The 16,378-nt window shown below is 40.2% G+C and overlaps 1 protein-coding gene across 2 annotated transcripts in view; it reads right to left on the reverse strand.

The window, feature by feature from the left end:
• Positions 1–8,230: 8,230 nt before the first annotated feature.
• The window catches only part of LOC134801415 (LIM domain and actin-binding protein 1), a 67,356-nt gene continuing 59,208 nt past the window's right edge, over positions 8,231–16,378 (reverse strand). For both annotated transcript variants that reach the window (XM_063773961.1, XM_063773960.1), the window contains exons 14-17: positions 14,438–14,607; positions 13,684–13,820; positions 12,007–12,088; positions 8,231–10,946 (exon numbers count right to left, since the gene is read on the reverse strand). In XM_063773961.1, coding sequence (XP_063630031.1) covers positions 10,944–10,946; positions 12,007–12,088; positions 13,684–13,820; positions 14,438–14,607 — 392 coding nt within the window. In that variant the 3' untranslated portion in view covers positions 8,231–10,943. The remainder of the gene's footprint in view (positions 10,947–12,006; positions 12,089–13,683; positions 13,821–14,437; positions 14,608–16,378) is intronic.

Consider the following 16,378-nt stretch of genomic DNA (forward strand, 5'->3'; position numbering starts at 1 on the left):
TTCATAGCAAATGGACACTAATTATCGATCAATTTGCTATTAATGCCACATTTATATACAGGTACCAACAACAGGAAAGGACGTAAGGTACAGCCCTGAGGCACTCCTATATTTTCTTTAGCCCGCCTTACCGCAAGGCTACCAATTTACCGAATTACCAAAGGCTTTTGACATGTCGCTACTCAGAGGATCTAGCCAAAATAGAATCGTTAAATAATGTATGGAAAATTGGAAACAGTCCCGTGACTTTTGGTATCTATCATCCCGATACTTTCTTTTCTTTTCGTATAGCGTTAGTCGATGTACGTTTGTCGTCTTGTCTAGGCCAGGGGTATCAGTGTGAGATTCCTCGCGATTTTCCGGCAAACGATATTCGGTGGGGGGGCCTCGTCCCACGGGAGCGACCGCGTCCCGGATGCAAGGTTCCTGCTTGCGCGCACCCATACGCGGTAAGCGATACGTCCGGAGATATTAAAGATATTATACCGGAGATATATATTCAGATAAATAACAAACAAGATAACTAATTTGTTACCAGCACAAAAATTAAGTGCGTGTACAATATGTATAATATTTGTGTAGTAAAATGGATGAGACTCAGCGAGACCGCTGATTTTTTTTATTTATTTGAATAAAGACAAAAATAGAAGCGTGACAGAGTGGTCCGAAACAAGACACCGAAAAGAATTTGGACCCAGTTATATTACACACATACACATACACACACACTCAACATTTTGTACCTATAATTTGGCAAGCGACATTTTATTACAGGAGCATAGGCAGAGAATCAGTAATAATTATCACCCCAAAATAAATTTAACTTTAGTTTAAAACAAGAAAAATCCACTTCAAAAAAGATAACTAAATTCCTTCCCCTGTTAATAAAATATTCATAATATGTCTTTATTCATAAACGATAGTCAAATCTAACAAGCCGTTGAAAGTCGTTTGTCCCTGTCATTTTGATATACATATGTACATATATGTTTGTTATTTAGTTCAGTCATTATAGATTTTGACCTGTGAATAATCAGTTCTTGGATTTTTTTTTCGTAGGTCCCTCGGGGGGGGTCACTGGGAGTGTAAATTCAAAAAGTAGACTGAATCAGGCTCCTGTGTGTATATTCGAAAAACGGTTTTTCTTGAATAACTCGGCCATTTTTGATTTTACAGTAAAACCATGAGGACAAAAATCGTAGGAAATTTGATTCTCTACAAGTTTGGTCCTCACAATTTTACTTCTAGGATCGATATTTTTGAAAATTAAATTTGAAAAAACCGACAAATTCAAAATATTTTCATCATCTCGTTTAGTCCTCTTCATTTATGCCGTAAAGTTGAAAATAAACGAGAAGATGAAAATATTTTGAATTTGTCGCTTTTTTTCAAATTTAATTTCCAAAAATGTACACTCCCAGTGACCCCCCCGAGGGACCTACGAAAAAAAATCCAAGAACTGATTATTCACGGGTAGGGCAGGCGTGTCTCACTCCGCGATTTCGTCGCTTTGCTACAGGTAGCTAAAAGTACATCTGTTCGGCCCCTATTTTGGGGTTTGCCATAAGCCGCGCGTGGCGCTGTCGCCACCTAGCGGCCATATCTGTGCTGATCGTAACAGACGCGTTTTGTTAGAGAGTGAGTCTTCTGTACTTAGTACTATTATTTATTCTGTGGGTAGGGTCGGTTTTTTGAATATAATGAGTGGACTAATTCTTCTTCTTCTTTGTCGTCACACTCTTGTGAGAGTGGTCATGGTCGTCATATCAGGGCCGGTGGCAAGCTTCAGAATCCGTGGCCATTCCTCCCGTACTGTAGCTCTTCTTGTACATTCATGGAGTGGTGAGTGGTTCATTGAATGCACTTTTGACTAGGTCTGACCAACGCATTGGTGACCTACCACGGCTTGTGCCTTCGACTTTTCCCTGCACTACAAGTCGTCCCACAGATGAATCATCTCGACGTGTAATATGTCCAAAGAAAGTGAGTATACGACACTGGACGATGGAAGAAAGACGCTGTCTAATACCAAGTTCCTGGAGAATTAAGAGAGATGTTTATTAGAAAGAGACAAAATTAAACAGAGGTAGCTTTTTAATGAATAAACGGGGAAATCTTCGTATCTATCCCCGCAGTGTGCGCCATGCGAGCGCCGCCGCTTCACACCTAGCGGGAAGTTATTACTGGCGGAAGCGTGGGGCTGCCAAGGGCCTGCTTAGCTAACACACACCAGCTAGCTTTCTAAAAACTAAATAAGTACCTAATAGTTTATAACGGTTTTATTAGTGCATACAAACTTAATATACCAAGAAACAAAACATAATTAAATAACTAACCTACAAAACTTAAAAAACCGGGCAAGTGCGAGTCGGACTCGCGCACGAAGGGTTCCGTACCATAATGCAAAAAAAACAAAAACAAAAAAAAGCAAAAAAAAAACGGTCACCCATCCAAGTACTGACCACTCCCGACGTTGCTTAACTTTGGTCAAAAATCACGTTTGTTGTATGGGAGCCCCATTTAAATCTTTATTTTATTCTGTTTTTAGTATTTGTTGTTATAGCGGCAACAGAAATACATCATCTGTGTAAAACGGGACCCTATTACTAAGACTTCGCTGTCCGTCCGTCCGTCCGTCCGTCCGTCCGTCCGTCCGTCTGTCACCAGGCTGTATCTCACGAACCGTGATAGCTAGACAGTTGAAATTTTCACAGATGATGTATTTCTGTTGCCGCTATAACAACAAATACTAAAAACAGAATAAAATAAAGATTTAAATGGGGCTCCCATACAACAAACGTGATTTTTGACCAAAGTTAAGCAACGTCGGGAGTGGTCAGTACTTGGATGGGTGACCGTTTTTTTTTTTGCTTTTTTTTCGTTTTTTTTTTTGCATTATGGTACGGAACCCTTCGTGCGCGAGTCCGACTCGCACTTGCCCGGTTTTTTTTTTTTTATTATTAATGGGCTTACTCATGGCCACAGACTAGCCGAGGCGTAGCCTTGGCCTACGATGGAGCGAGCTCGCCCAGAAGGTGCGTGGAAGGTGAAAATTAAATTTATTTAAGACCGACAAACTAATGTTAGTAGGTATACACAAAACTTATTAAGTAACTATCTAACTACAAAGAAGAACCCTAAAAGAATGAAAGAGAAAAAAGAAGAGATCCCTCAAAGGAATAAGTTCGCCTTTGTACTTCTTACTAATTGTATGTTATTTTTAATATGTCTTTTTGTACAATAAAGAGTTTACTACTACTACTACTACATATTTATTTATTTAAGCACATGTGGAGTGCACCACAGTGGTTCAGTGGTTCAGTGGTGGTTCAGTGGTTTTAACCCATTAACTGGGTTACAAGAAATCCTCAATTCAATCCTCATTACAGATGTAGGTAGTGCATGATTATTTTCACGGAAACGTACGAACGTGTCTTGCTATTTCAGTCAGTCTCGGTACAAAAAGTACTGAGGTTGACTGAAGTAGCATGATAAATACGAACATTTCCGAAAAAATACGATGGAAAACAGTTACCTATGCCTTACATAAGTCCTAAAAATTCTACTTAAGCAAAACAAATACAAAAAGTTATGGTGGTCATTTGCTAACTCGCACTGCGTGGAATTTTAATTATAACAAAAGACAATCAAACGTTAAAATATCTATAGGTACATTAATGTACACTCGGGTGCAAAGAAATCGGACCACCCCAGCATTTTAACATTTTTTCAATTTCTGTAAAAACTGTAAGGGCTACTGTGACATATTATATACCTAATGAAAGGTTGGCTTTTCCTCTATAAATTGATGTGCCTTTGATAGGTTTGCTGCCAATATTTTCAGGCTTTCAGGGCTAAGAACTTTGTCACCCTAAAAATGCGTACTGGGAACACTGCGATTCTAAGGAAATCAAGGAAAAATTAAAACAATTTTCAGCATTTTAATACCGTGTGTTGCCTCCTCTAGCCCTACGACATGCAGTCATACGGTTTTTCATTGATCTTATTAATTTTTTTACAGTGTCTTGAGGGATGCCCGCCCATTCTTCTTCGATCGCAGTCTTTAGCTCCAGTAAGGTTTCAGGGGCGGGATTTCTGGCCCGGATTCTTCTTTTCAGCTCGTCCCAAATGTGCTCGATCGGGTTTAGGTCAGGACTGCGGGCTGGGCACTCCATGACTCTGATGCCGACCTCCTCCAGGTACTCCTTAGTGATCCGGGCTGTATGCGGCCGAGCGTTATCTTGCATGAGGATGAACTCATCGCCGATATAACCCCCAAATGGGACCACATGATCAGCCAGGATTTCCTCCACGTACCGACGTGCAGTCAAACCGCCTGAATTCGGTCTGGTACCTGGCCCTGCGATGAACACAATGTCCGTCTTCACTTCCAAAGAAATACCAGCCCAGACCATGATTGACCCCCCACCATAAGCAACACGTTCCTCGATGCAGCATTGAGAGAACCGCTCCCCAGGTCTTCGGTAGACTCGTGCCCGTCCGTCATTGCCAAACAAAGTTATCCTGCACTCGTCGGAAAAAAATACGGGACTCCATTGCTGAAGGGTTCATTCTTCATGTTCGCGAGCGAAGACGCGTCGCTGTCCACGATGTGTTGGGGTGAGTTTTGGGCCATTTGCAGCTCTGTGAGCTGTCAATTCCTTCTCCTTCAGTCGTCTTCTAACTGTCCATCGGCTGATAGACACATTCCTGGTCTCTAGGAGCTTCTGCTGAAGCTGAACGGCATTCAGTCGACGATTTCGTAGCGAGGTAATAACGATGAAACGGTCATCTCTCTCAGAAGTGATACGAGTTCTGCCAGTTCCGGGTCTTCTGGAGAGCGTCTCATCTACGCGGAATCTCTGGAAGACACGTTGAACCGATGACTTCGATAGGTTGAGTTGTCAAGCCACTGCACGTTGACTAAGCCCTCCCTGCAATAGGGCAACTGCTTGGCCGGCTTCAGTCGGGGTAGTATCCATTTTTCTCCAGTTTTTCCAGGTTCAGGGGATGAGAGTAGTGTTCAGGAAGACGTACCAATCACGAAAGATGCATAAACAATGATAATGACTGGTTTTATACCTAATGATAAGTGGTCAATTAGTGCATGCGCTAATGAGGCAGTTGGAGGGGGGTGATTTCCAGGCCCATATTTTGTAAAATATCCATCCCCACCCCTGAATATTGATGTCATTTGATAGGGCAGAAAATTATCTACCACGTGGTATTTAAATTATCATGATCGAGCTTACAGTTTTTATACAAATTGAAAAAATGTTTAAAATGCTGGGGTGGTCCGATTTCTTTGCACTCGAGTGTATATTAAAATTTTAATCTTAAATGGTACCTACCGGTACGAATGGAGGTCCAAGGGGGAGGCCTATGTTCGGCAGTGGGCGTCTTATGGCTGAGATGATGATGATGAATCTTAAATAACTCGACAAGATTTGTGTTCCGTTCTCACGTAGTCACCCTCCCTTACCTGACGCATCCTCAATCTTGTAGCTTTCCTGTGAGTCAGATTATTCTCACGAATTCATGATTCATGTAATGCACTAGTTTAGAACTAAATTGGATCTAAATTTTAAAATTAGTCTTGTGTGAGACTTGAAATCACGGCCTCTGGATCGATACTCCAGCGCTCTGCCATCTGAGCTACCCAGACCTCATCCATAGCCAGCAAATCTTTCCACCATAATTATTATGGGCCATATTATGAGGGGGCGCTAGAGTATCGATCCAGAGGCCGTGAGTTCAAGTCTCACAGAAGACAGTAATTTTTCCACTTTTAAATTTATTCAAAGCTTAATAACATCGTTCGCAGACGTCTCTGCTTGTTAAAAATTAAATTGGATCTAATTCGACAATAGCAATAATAAATATATCAGATGTGGACCTGCTCGCGTCGGTGAACTGGTTACGATTCGGGGACCTCTTCGGAGAAACCGAGGGTTTTGCCTGTGCAATTGCGGACGAAGTGATGATGACGAACAACTATCGGAAATATATCCTGAAGGACGGTACGGTCGACATTTGTCGGGCATGCCGCCGTCCCGGAGAGTCACTCAGGCATATCATTTCCGGTTGTTCTCATCTTGCTAACGGCGAGTACTTGCACAGACATAATCTCGTAGCCAGAATTATTCACCAGCAACTTGCTCTTCTATATGGCCTTGTGGACCGCGAAGTACCGTACTACAAGTACTTACCTGCGCCTGTTCTCGAGAATGGTCGTGCCACGCTCTATTGGGATCGATCTATCATCACAGACAGGACTATTGTAGCCAATAAGCCTGACATTGTGATAATAGATCGATCGCAACGTCGGGCCGTGCTCGTTGACATCACCATCCCCCATGATGAGAATCTCGTGAAGGCCGAGAAGGACAAGTCCAGTAAGTACCTAGACTTGGCTCACGAGATAACCGCCATGTGGGATGTTGATTCGACGATCATTGTCCCGATAGTCGTTTCAGTGAACGGTCTAATAGCGAAGAGTCTCGACCAACATCTTGAGAGACTCTCGCTAGGTGGTTGGATCAAGGGTCAGATGCAGAAGGCGGTGATCTTGGACACGGCGCGGATAGTCCGCCGGTTCCTCTCTCTGCAGCCCTGACCACCGGTAGCTTGGGCCTTGCCCCGCTGCTGGCGGCACCCTAGGTTAGGTTTTTTATAATGTGTTTATATGTATTTTTTATCGTTTTGTAAGTGTTTTTATATTTTACTTTTATACTCACATTGTAAAACCCTAACCTAAGACCCTAATTGAATAAAGAGAATAATATATCAGTACCTGAGTCATGGTAATTTTGACGACCGTTCTGGTAATCGGTACTCGGTAGTGACCCTGCCTATGAAGCCGATGGTCCTGGGTTCGAATCCCGTTAGGCATTTGTGTGATGAAAACGTTTTTCCTGATACAGTGAAACCTGGATAATTGCAATCTCAAGGGACCGGCAATTTTTTGTCAATTAACCAGGTTTTTCATTTAAGCAGGTCGTGCCAATTAACGAGGTTTAAATAATCGTTGTTTCAATTATAGAGGTTTTCATTAATAGAGGTTGCGTTCTGACAATTTTTTTTATGGAGGTGCCAATAACCGTTGAAAGTAGATTTACAAGCTTACGTTCTGGGTTTCTGGTCAATATATTACATATATGACTTGCACTTTTACACTACTTTATTTTCTTATAATCGTTTGGGTTTTAAATATTTTCCCTTGAATTGTAGAAGAAAGTTTTATGGGAATGTATGCATGTGTGTAAAAAGCATAAAGTTTTTAATTTAATCAAAACTATTTCACCTACTACCTACAGGCTGTGATAGATGGGTATCTATAAATAAAATGAATTCTGGTAATATTTAAAGTACTTAACAAAATTATCATTGCTATAAAAATATTGTTTCCGATCGCTTCATTATTTCAATTACAGAGGTAATAAGTAAGACTCGTTTCAATAATAGAGGTAATAAGAAGAGCTAAAATAACGGTTTTTTTAGCGCAGTTTCAATTATAGAGGTCTAAGCTGCGTTGTGGTCAATTATAGAGGCAAAATTAAGAAAAGCACTAAAATCTAAATTGCAATTATAGAGGTTCCAAAATTTCAATTATAGAGGCCTCTTGGTCTCAAGGGACCGGGACCGGACGTTTGGTTGCAATTATAGAGGTTTTCCATTTATCCAGGTGCCAATTAACCAGGTTTCACTGTATATAACTACACTAGCAACCCGACTTCGCACGGGTTTCACAAAACCGTAACAAATTATACACCTAAACCTTCCTCAAGAATCACTCTACTGATAGGTGAAAACACCATGAAAATCAACATATCAACATATTTTATAACGAATTGAAATTTTATAAAGGTTTACACGAATCAAAAATTGTTATTTTAAAATTAATTTATGTAATTTAAATAATTAATGTAAGTAGGGTAATTCGCCGGTAACTGGCCTCCGGCCAATAACTGGCCACCCTAAACCAAAAATGAATTCTATTCACCTATGTTTTAGTATAAGGTTTCAATAACTGGCCAGCCTTCAATAACTAGCCACCTTATACTAAAATGAATTTTGTTTATAGGTGAATAGAATTCGTTTTTAGTTTAGGGTGGTTAGTTACTAACAGGTGGCCAGTTTACTGGCGAATTACCCTATTCGCTCCTATTTTATTTTGTTGACGGGTAGAGTAGGATAAGGGGTAGTCTAGCCAGTATAATAAAACAATAAATAATTTTACATCATTTATTTACCTAACGAAGTGTCTAAATAAGTTGAAAAACATTGAAAACGTAAGTACAAATAATAAATAGAGAGTCGGTAATCAGTCGGATCGTATAATTACCTAAATGGTGATCAAAATTAAAATAATATTCTCGAATTAACCCTTCCATCGCGAATGACACCAACAGTCTTTGCAATGCCAGACAATAGGGTAGACCGAGACAAATCGGATCACAGTGCAAATCGAATCTAGATACGCAAAAGAGCAAAAGCAATATATGCAAAAGAGCATTTTGTTTATCATTAATATAAGAACGCTAAGAACAAAGAATTTCTTACATTGACCCACCTGTTCCTATCTCTATCGCACCCGCGTAATTATTTTGCTGTCCCGCTCGCAGTGGCATTGACCGCCGGCAAGGGCGCGACAGCAATATAAGTAGATACGTGCGATAGAGATAGAAACAAGCGGGTCTATGTACGAAATTATTCGTGCTATGCGTCTTTAGTTTAGATGTGTTCGTTTAAACTGTTTAAGGCCCACTTGCACCATTCCACTAACCCGGGGTTAACCGGTTAAACCTGGAGTTACCATGGTTACCAGTACAATTTGACACTGGGTTAACGGTTTAACCGCATAACCCCGGGTTATTGGGATGGTGCAAGTGGGCCTAAAGGGTTAAATATTTACAATAATGTCAAAATCGTGCAATAAAATAAAATTATCCATTGAAATTGTCATTAAAAATGGCACATATTGCGACACAAATTGATGATTAAATTATTAATAGTAATAAATATGGCAAGAACACTTTACCAATGAAAATAATACTTTAACTAGATCCAGATCAATAGGCCAATAAAATACTAAATAATTTCGGAACTCACATATAATATACAAATATATTATATTGATAACTCTTTTACCCTTGGATCTAATATAACAAAATTAATAATAGTTGAAAAGAGATATACAATGTAGATGTAGATTATTAAAAAAAATTTTTTTTACCATGACAGTAAAACATGAGATTCCCTAAACTTCACATAGCGAACTTATGGCTTTAACATATTTTCTTCCAGTCAACCAAAGCGCGTTTTTTGAGTATTATCAGTATATAATATTATATGGTGTATAGAGATACAATAATTTTTGCTCCAAGGGTATTGTTTCAAAGTTTATAGAAAAGTCCACTTCGCTAAATACTGATCAAAATTGTCATTTATTAAAAATACAAATTTATTTGTCAATTCACAATCACTTTAATAATTTTAGTTAAGATTCAGTGCCTATCTAAGATTGAGACTATTTAAGAACAGATAAAATAATATTAATATGTTTTTATCGTATTATCGAATATAAACCGTTTGCTGAGTATAAAGTCAAAAATACAAGAACAATGAGATTCAAGCTCCAACTCGAAACATATTTAGGTACTTAATTTTTTCTAGTGCTTTGAGATAACTCCCAAAGATAGGATATGTCCGAAATTTGGTAAAGTGATACATTGGGAAACTTTAAAAAGAAAATAGAAAATGGCCCATGATAATGAAATATGAAAATCACAAAAAAAAACTGTCCGAATTTTTGATGTAAAATTTCTTAGGGAGTTATTCTATTTGCGGATTTCTCACAAAGCAGAAGAACTTTAATAAACCAATCTGGATTTAACAAACCTCTGGTTTGAGTGAGCTTACATTATTAATAATCATAAAATTTAAGATTAGGTAATAGGTAGCAAGTTGAAAAAGCAAATCAAATTTTTACATATGAGCTAATACTTATTGCACATATTAAGGCACTTCAAATGCTATTCAGTCCTTATTATATAAAATTGTATAAATATATTTCTATTCTAATTTAGATTTATTTAAGGATACAACCATAGCTTAAGATTATAATTGGCACAGAAAATATAATGTAACAGAAATCTGACTCCTTTAAAAAATTAAGTATGTAACTCGAAAATGCAACTAATTTGGGTTTAATTGTACTATTTATTGGTTGAACTGTAACCCAAAATGCACTCAATAAGGCACTTTAAATGCTTAATGACCCTAAATGCATTACCGTAGACCGGGGTGACTTTGGAAAATTTGGGGATACTTTGATAGATTTAAAACGGCCATAGAATTACCATTATTCATTATTTACTGAAAATGTTCCTGTAACTAGTTAGATTACTATATATTCATATTCACCTACTGTAAAAATTCTCGCATAAATATATATTATGGCTTAAAAACTAGAATTTTAAAGTCGCCCCTGCATTTGAAAGTCACCCCGGTCAATGGTACTAATGTTTTATACTAAATAAATGTGGTCCGTGATGACACCTACTTCGCTATATTTTTCATTGCAATGAAGGAGCATAACATGAACTTGTCTACCGTTGTCCCGTACAAACGCGAATTTTCTAAAGATTTACGTATAGGAGTTTGTTTTCTGTGACAAATGATCAAAAATATGCGCAAAAAAAATAATCAACGCCGAAAAAAAGGTTTTAATACACGAAGTAAAATGTGTTTGTACGGGACAGCTTGTGGAATGTTCCAAAACCAACAATAGTATCTCTTTCTTATGAATGTGTAAAGAAAACGGGTCATCAGACTTACATTATATTTCCTGCGATATTGGCAATACGAGACTTTACAACTTTAAAACAGGGTTAAAACGTAAGGCTTTGGCAATCGACGGCTCTCGCGGTATCACTCCATGGTTACTGTCAACAAAAAAAAAAAAACAATATAATGTCATATAATATTGTCTTCGGTCACCGCGATAGTTACTCATGAAATAAAACTATGGGAACCGTAAACTCGGGTTACTTTGACCCAATGGAGGGTAACTTTGACCCACATGAAAACCTCATTTAAATCTAATAAAAAACATAAAAACGTCAAAGGTTAGCTAAAACCAACCTCATGGCATATTTCCATGATTATACTGCAATAATATAACCTGGACCGAGTAAATCTCAATGGCCAAAGTTACCCTGCAGGGCTAAAGAACCCGACTTTACGGAAACTGTTTTTATCGCACACGGAATGTATTTCATAGTTAAATTATCGCAACGTTTGGCGAATTTTAAAACACGACCGAAGAGAGTGTTTTAAAACGACACGAGTTACTAATTACCTATTCGCACGTGTATCGTACAACGTTTTACAGTCCATATGGCGCATTAAATTTTACATAGTTACGTAATGTGCTTATTATAGCACAGAGTGTCGTAATGCAGCACCATATGTACTGTAATAGTACATTACATACCTAGGGAGGTAAATTCGTAAATGCTCCAGATCGCAGGTGTTATGCGATCTGGGGCTTTACGAATTACCGCCCGTGGTTTGTATAAAGTTTTACGTCTTGCCTTGGCCAGGAAGTGAGATTTTCTTCCCATCCCGTGGGAAGAAAATCCCACTTACGGGTGACATAAAATTCACAACAGCACCCGTTGACCACGAACGCTGTAAAGGGTGCGAACTTGTTTTTTTGACCAGGTTGCAATAAGTGGTCCGGCCTTTTCTCGAAAAGTCGTCTAGAACTCGATTTTCGCGCTTGTCATCTCATATTATTATGTTTGTTTTCAGGGCATTAAATTGCATTCAGTCGATACCATTATATATATCGTCGTCTAGCACCCACAACACAAGCCTTATTGAGCTTACTGTGGGACTAGGTCGATCTGTATAAATATTGTCCTATGATATTTATTTATTTATTTATTATATTTATTATTCACTACAGTCGAGGTACTGCTTTGACATGTTTGTACTCACCACAAATCTATTGACTTTAGTCGAGAACGTCTTCGTCACGTTCGACTGTTGCTCCTTCAGAGCTTCAAACTTTTCGCGCAAGCTGAAACAAATCATTCATTTTAAGCTTAGAATAAAGGACTATGCGTCCCAATGGTGCCAAAACCAACAGAGTTGAAAGTTCATTAGATAGCTATTTTTCTGTACTTCATTTCGTTCTTTAGGCACCAAGCGGAATTCCATTGCAGAACTGAGATATTGGTATTTTAGTCAAAATGTCGTCACTCTTATTACCTAGCTAGGCAATAGAGTCCAACATCTACCCTGCGCGAACATCTACCCTGCAGCAATTAATTTACTGACTTGGACTCTATTGCCTAGGTAATAAGGGTGACGACATTTTGGCTAAAATACCAATATCTCAGTTCTGCAATGGAATTCCGCTTGGTGCCCATAGAAAAAAATGAAGTACATAGAAATACCTATCTAATAACCTTATTCTCATTTCTGTTGGCGTTGGGTCCAGGCTCCATACAAAGTTGCCCATGGTCCTTTAAAAGCGGAAAAATTACTGTTTTGGGTGAGACTTGAACTCACGGCCTCTAGATCGATACTCCAGCGCTCTGCCACCTGAGCCACCAAGACCTCATCCATAGCCAGCAAATCCTTCCACCATATGGATCAAGGAGACATTAATTTTTCCGTTCATTAAGGAATAAGCTAGTATTACTCACGTATTTTTTTTTGTCACTCGCGCGACATGTTTCGGAGTACCCATGTCTCCATTTTCAAGCACTAATTTTATAACTTTAATTCTTGTTTGACTAAAAATAGACTATGGGCTTTAATTTCCTTGGAAATATTTAAATATTTGGCACAAACAGTCGACACTCTATGATGCCAAGGCCCGACTTGCCACTCGGGTTCACTCGCGCCCCTCGGGTGTCCTTTCCTCTAGGCGATCTCGCTCAGTCGCCTTCCCGCTTTGCGACTGACTTGCCACTCGGGTTTACACTCCCGTCCTTAGCTGTCTCGAGCTGCCACTCGCCATCGCCCCGCTCTATAATGGGCCAGACTTGCCTCTCGGGTTCACTCGGGTCCCTCGGGCGTCCTTACCTCTTGGCGGTCTCGAACTGCCACTCGCCATCGCCCCGCTCTATAATGGGCCAGACTTGGCTCTCGGGTTCACCCGGGTCCCTCGGGCGTGCTTACCTCTTGGCGGTCACGAACTGCCACTCGCCATCGCCCCGCTCTATAATGGGCCAGACTTGCCTCTCGGGTTCACTCGGGTCCCTCGGGCGTCCTTACCTCTTGGCGGTCTCGAGCTGCCACTCGCCATCGCCCCGCTCTATAATGGGCCAGACTTGCCGCTCGAGTTCACTCGGGTCCCTCGGGCGTCTTTACCTCTTGGCGGTCTCGAGCTGCGACTCGCCATCGTCGTCGCGCTCTATGACGACATGCCCGACTTGTCTCTCGGGTTCCCTCGGGTCCCTCGGGCGTGCTTACCTCTTGGCGGTCTCGACCTGCGACTCGCCATCGCCCCGTTCTATAATGGGCCAGACTTGCCTCTCGGGTTCACTCGGGTCCCTCGGGCGTGCTTACCTCTTGGCGGTCTCGACCTGCGACTCGGCATCGCCCCGCTCTATAATGGGCCAGACTTGCCTCTCGGGTTCACTCGGGTCACTCGGGCGTCCTTACCTCTTGGCGGTCTCGAGCTGCGACTCCCCGTCATCGTCGCGCTCTATGACGACATGCCCGACTTGTCTCTCGGGTTCGGACTCGGACCAGTTCTCGAAGCGGTCGCGGAAGCTCTTGGTGCGGGCTAGTTGCTGGGCCTGGGGAAAATAACTTACTTAACTTCGGTCTACACCATAACTCAACTAAAACAACTTTATGTAGGTACAGTCAGCAGCAGAAGTTGCTAAGCGGGCGAGGTGTTCAAAATTACCTTGACACGTTCTTATAAAGTCGCATTAAGATCATTTTGAACAATGTTATCGTCATCAATATCATTGTCTTCAACGGCATTGCCAATTTTTTTTCGCGATTTCTGCATTGGCAGTCACTACGCAGAGTATTGGCCAGTGATTAAAATTTCACCCCGTATTATAAAGTGTATTCATCCTTACGTGTCTTATCATGTAAACAAACGTGACGTCAAAGTTTCATTCCAACAATACGATTCATAGACAATCTAGACATCGTAATGTCAGATGTTTTTAAAATGATCCGATTGTTACTGCGATTATTGATGAAATTCTTATTAGAAATGATACTTTTCAATGGTTATTTGGTTGATTTTAATACTTTGTGAGTTTCTTTAAGTATACATTTAAGTGATGATTATTGTGTAATTCCAGAGAAAAGTGTAATTCGAGAAGTGTTTGTTTACGTTATAGGACTAAGTAAGTATGAATACACTCTATTTCGTTATAACAGTAAGCAGATATACCTGTTTGAGAGCCTCGTCTCTCTCGCGGGCCTCGGTGTAGAACCTCTGGCGTTCCTCCTCGCTATCCTCCTCGTCTGAATACTCATCCGTGTACTCCTCCTCGGAGCTGTGGCCCTGGTGGGTCTCCTCGCCGGGCGGAGGGGGGGTGAAGCGCTTGAGGGGTTTGGGGCCTGAGGGAAATAATGAGTTATTATATGTTCGAAAATGACCACCATTTTTATCAATACAATATTCAACTCGTTTAGGTAGGTACTGTCAGCAGCAAAAGTTGCTAAGCGGGCCAGGTGCTCACAATGATCTTGACGCGACTTTATTATTAAGAGAATAAGAGCGTGTCAAGGTAATTTTGAACACCTCGCCCGCTTAGTTACTTCTGCTGCTGACTGTATGTGTTGGTGGTCATTTCGAAAACTTACTAAAATAAATTAAAGGATATGAAAACAATGCATTTTATTCATTTCTGACATCATGTTTCATAGTAACATTTACTGCTTAAGACCTACACAATCGATATCTATTTAGAAATATTGTTAGTTTTATTTTTCAAAACATCCGGGTTCGATTCCCGAGCTGAGTACACATTTATTTTAAATGTATAAATGCAGTTTTTCTTGTTACTAAAACCGATGACATGGTTCCTAAGAAGAGATCGTCGTATGTCTTATAGCTTCAGATTTTCCCATACTGACCTATCTAAATGGGCCACCCTGTATATAGGGCAAGATGTAGGGTAAACTTACTTATAATTCATAATTCATAATATTTTTTTGCAAAAAAAGGAGACATTATATTTGTAATAAAGTCCATCCTCTTAGCCGTCCTTGCGCAGCATGCAAATGTTAAAAACTAGCCTAAACCTAAATTATTTTATTAAATAACAAGTCTATTTACAAATTATAGCTAAATCAAGAACATAATTAATTAATAATTTACACCCATATATTGCCCTTATACATTTCTATTGGGCTATGATCGCCCTTTCAAAGTTTGTACAGTTACCCCACAGACTTAGTCCGTATCTTAGTTGAGAGCTAACATAACCATGGTAAGCAGCCAAGGTCAAAATAGCAAAGGTATATTTCGGGGGATAATTTAATATCACGTTGATAACAAACAAGCATACGGCCCGCCTGATGGTAAGCCTATTGATTGACGCCTGCAACTCCAGGGCTGTTACCTGCGCGTTTGGTGGCAAACAAGCACTAGAAAGAGACATACCCTGGGGGTCAGGGTGGCGCTGCTCCTCGAACATACTTCGGAGGACAATAATTTCAATACCATGTTGGCGGCAAACAAGCGTACGGCCCGCCTGATGGTAAGTAGTCACCATAGTATATTGACGCCTGCAACTTCAGGCAGCCTAGCCAAAGTGACAATCGTTTGCGCTTCGAATCGCTTTGTCTCTCTATCACTCTTCCGTATTAGTGTGACAGTGACAGTTGCGTTTCGTTCGCTACGGAGCGATAGCGATTGGCCTGTTGTCTACGGGGCCTGGGCTGTTATACTTGGTCAAGCAAATCTGGTCAGTAGCAAAAGGCGGCAAATTTGGAAATTCGCGGGTTAGCAACACTGTTTTCGAATAATTCCAAAATCGCGTGTCATCTGTGTTTAATCTGTGGAATGTGGATCGTGAATGACAACCATCTTGTTTGTTTACATTCTGAATCGTTGCTATTTCAAGAGAAATTTCTGCTGTCACCATTCAATACCAATATATTAAATAAAATTGTGCATGAACTTAAGCAAAGTCAAGGTGCCTACAATGTACAATCATGCTCGTTGATCGTATATATTTGTAAAACAATATGTGGGTGTAAAATTTGAGGTTATGATAATTACATGTTTTGGTTCGATGTGCATTGCTGCTTTTCTTAGCGCAATACTGCTCTTCGAGTGTTGCGCTAATTCACTTTGCTGTACATTGCTTGACAGACTATACCT

The sequence above is a fragment of the Cydia splendana genome, chromosome 22, assembly GCF_910591565.1.
Source record: "Cydia splendana chromosome 22, ilCydSple1.2, whole genome shotgun sequence".
Taxonomy (NCBI): domain Eukaryota; kingdom Metazoa; phylum Arthropoda; class Insecta; order Lepidoptera; family Tortricidae; genus Cydia; species Cydia splendana.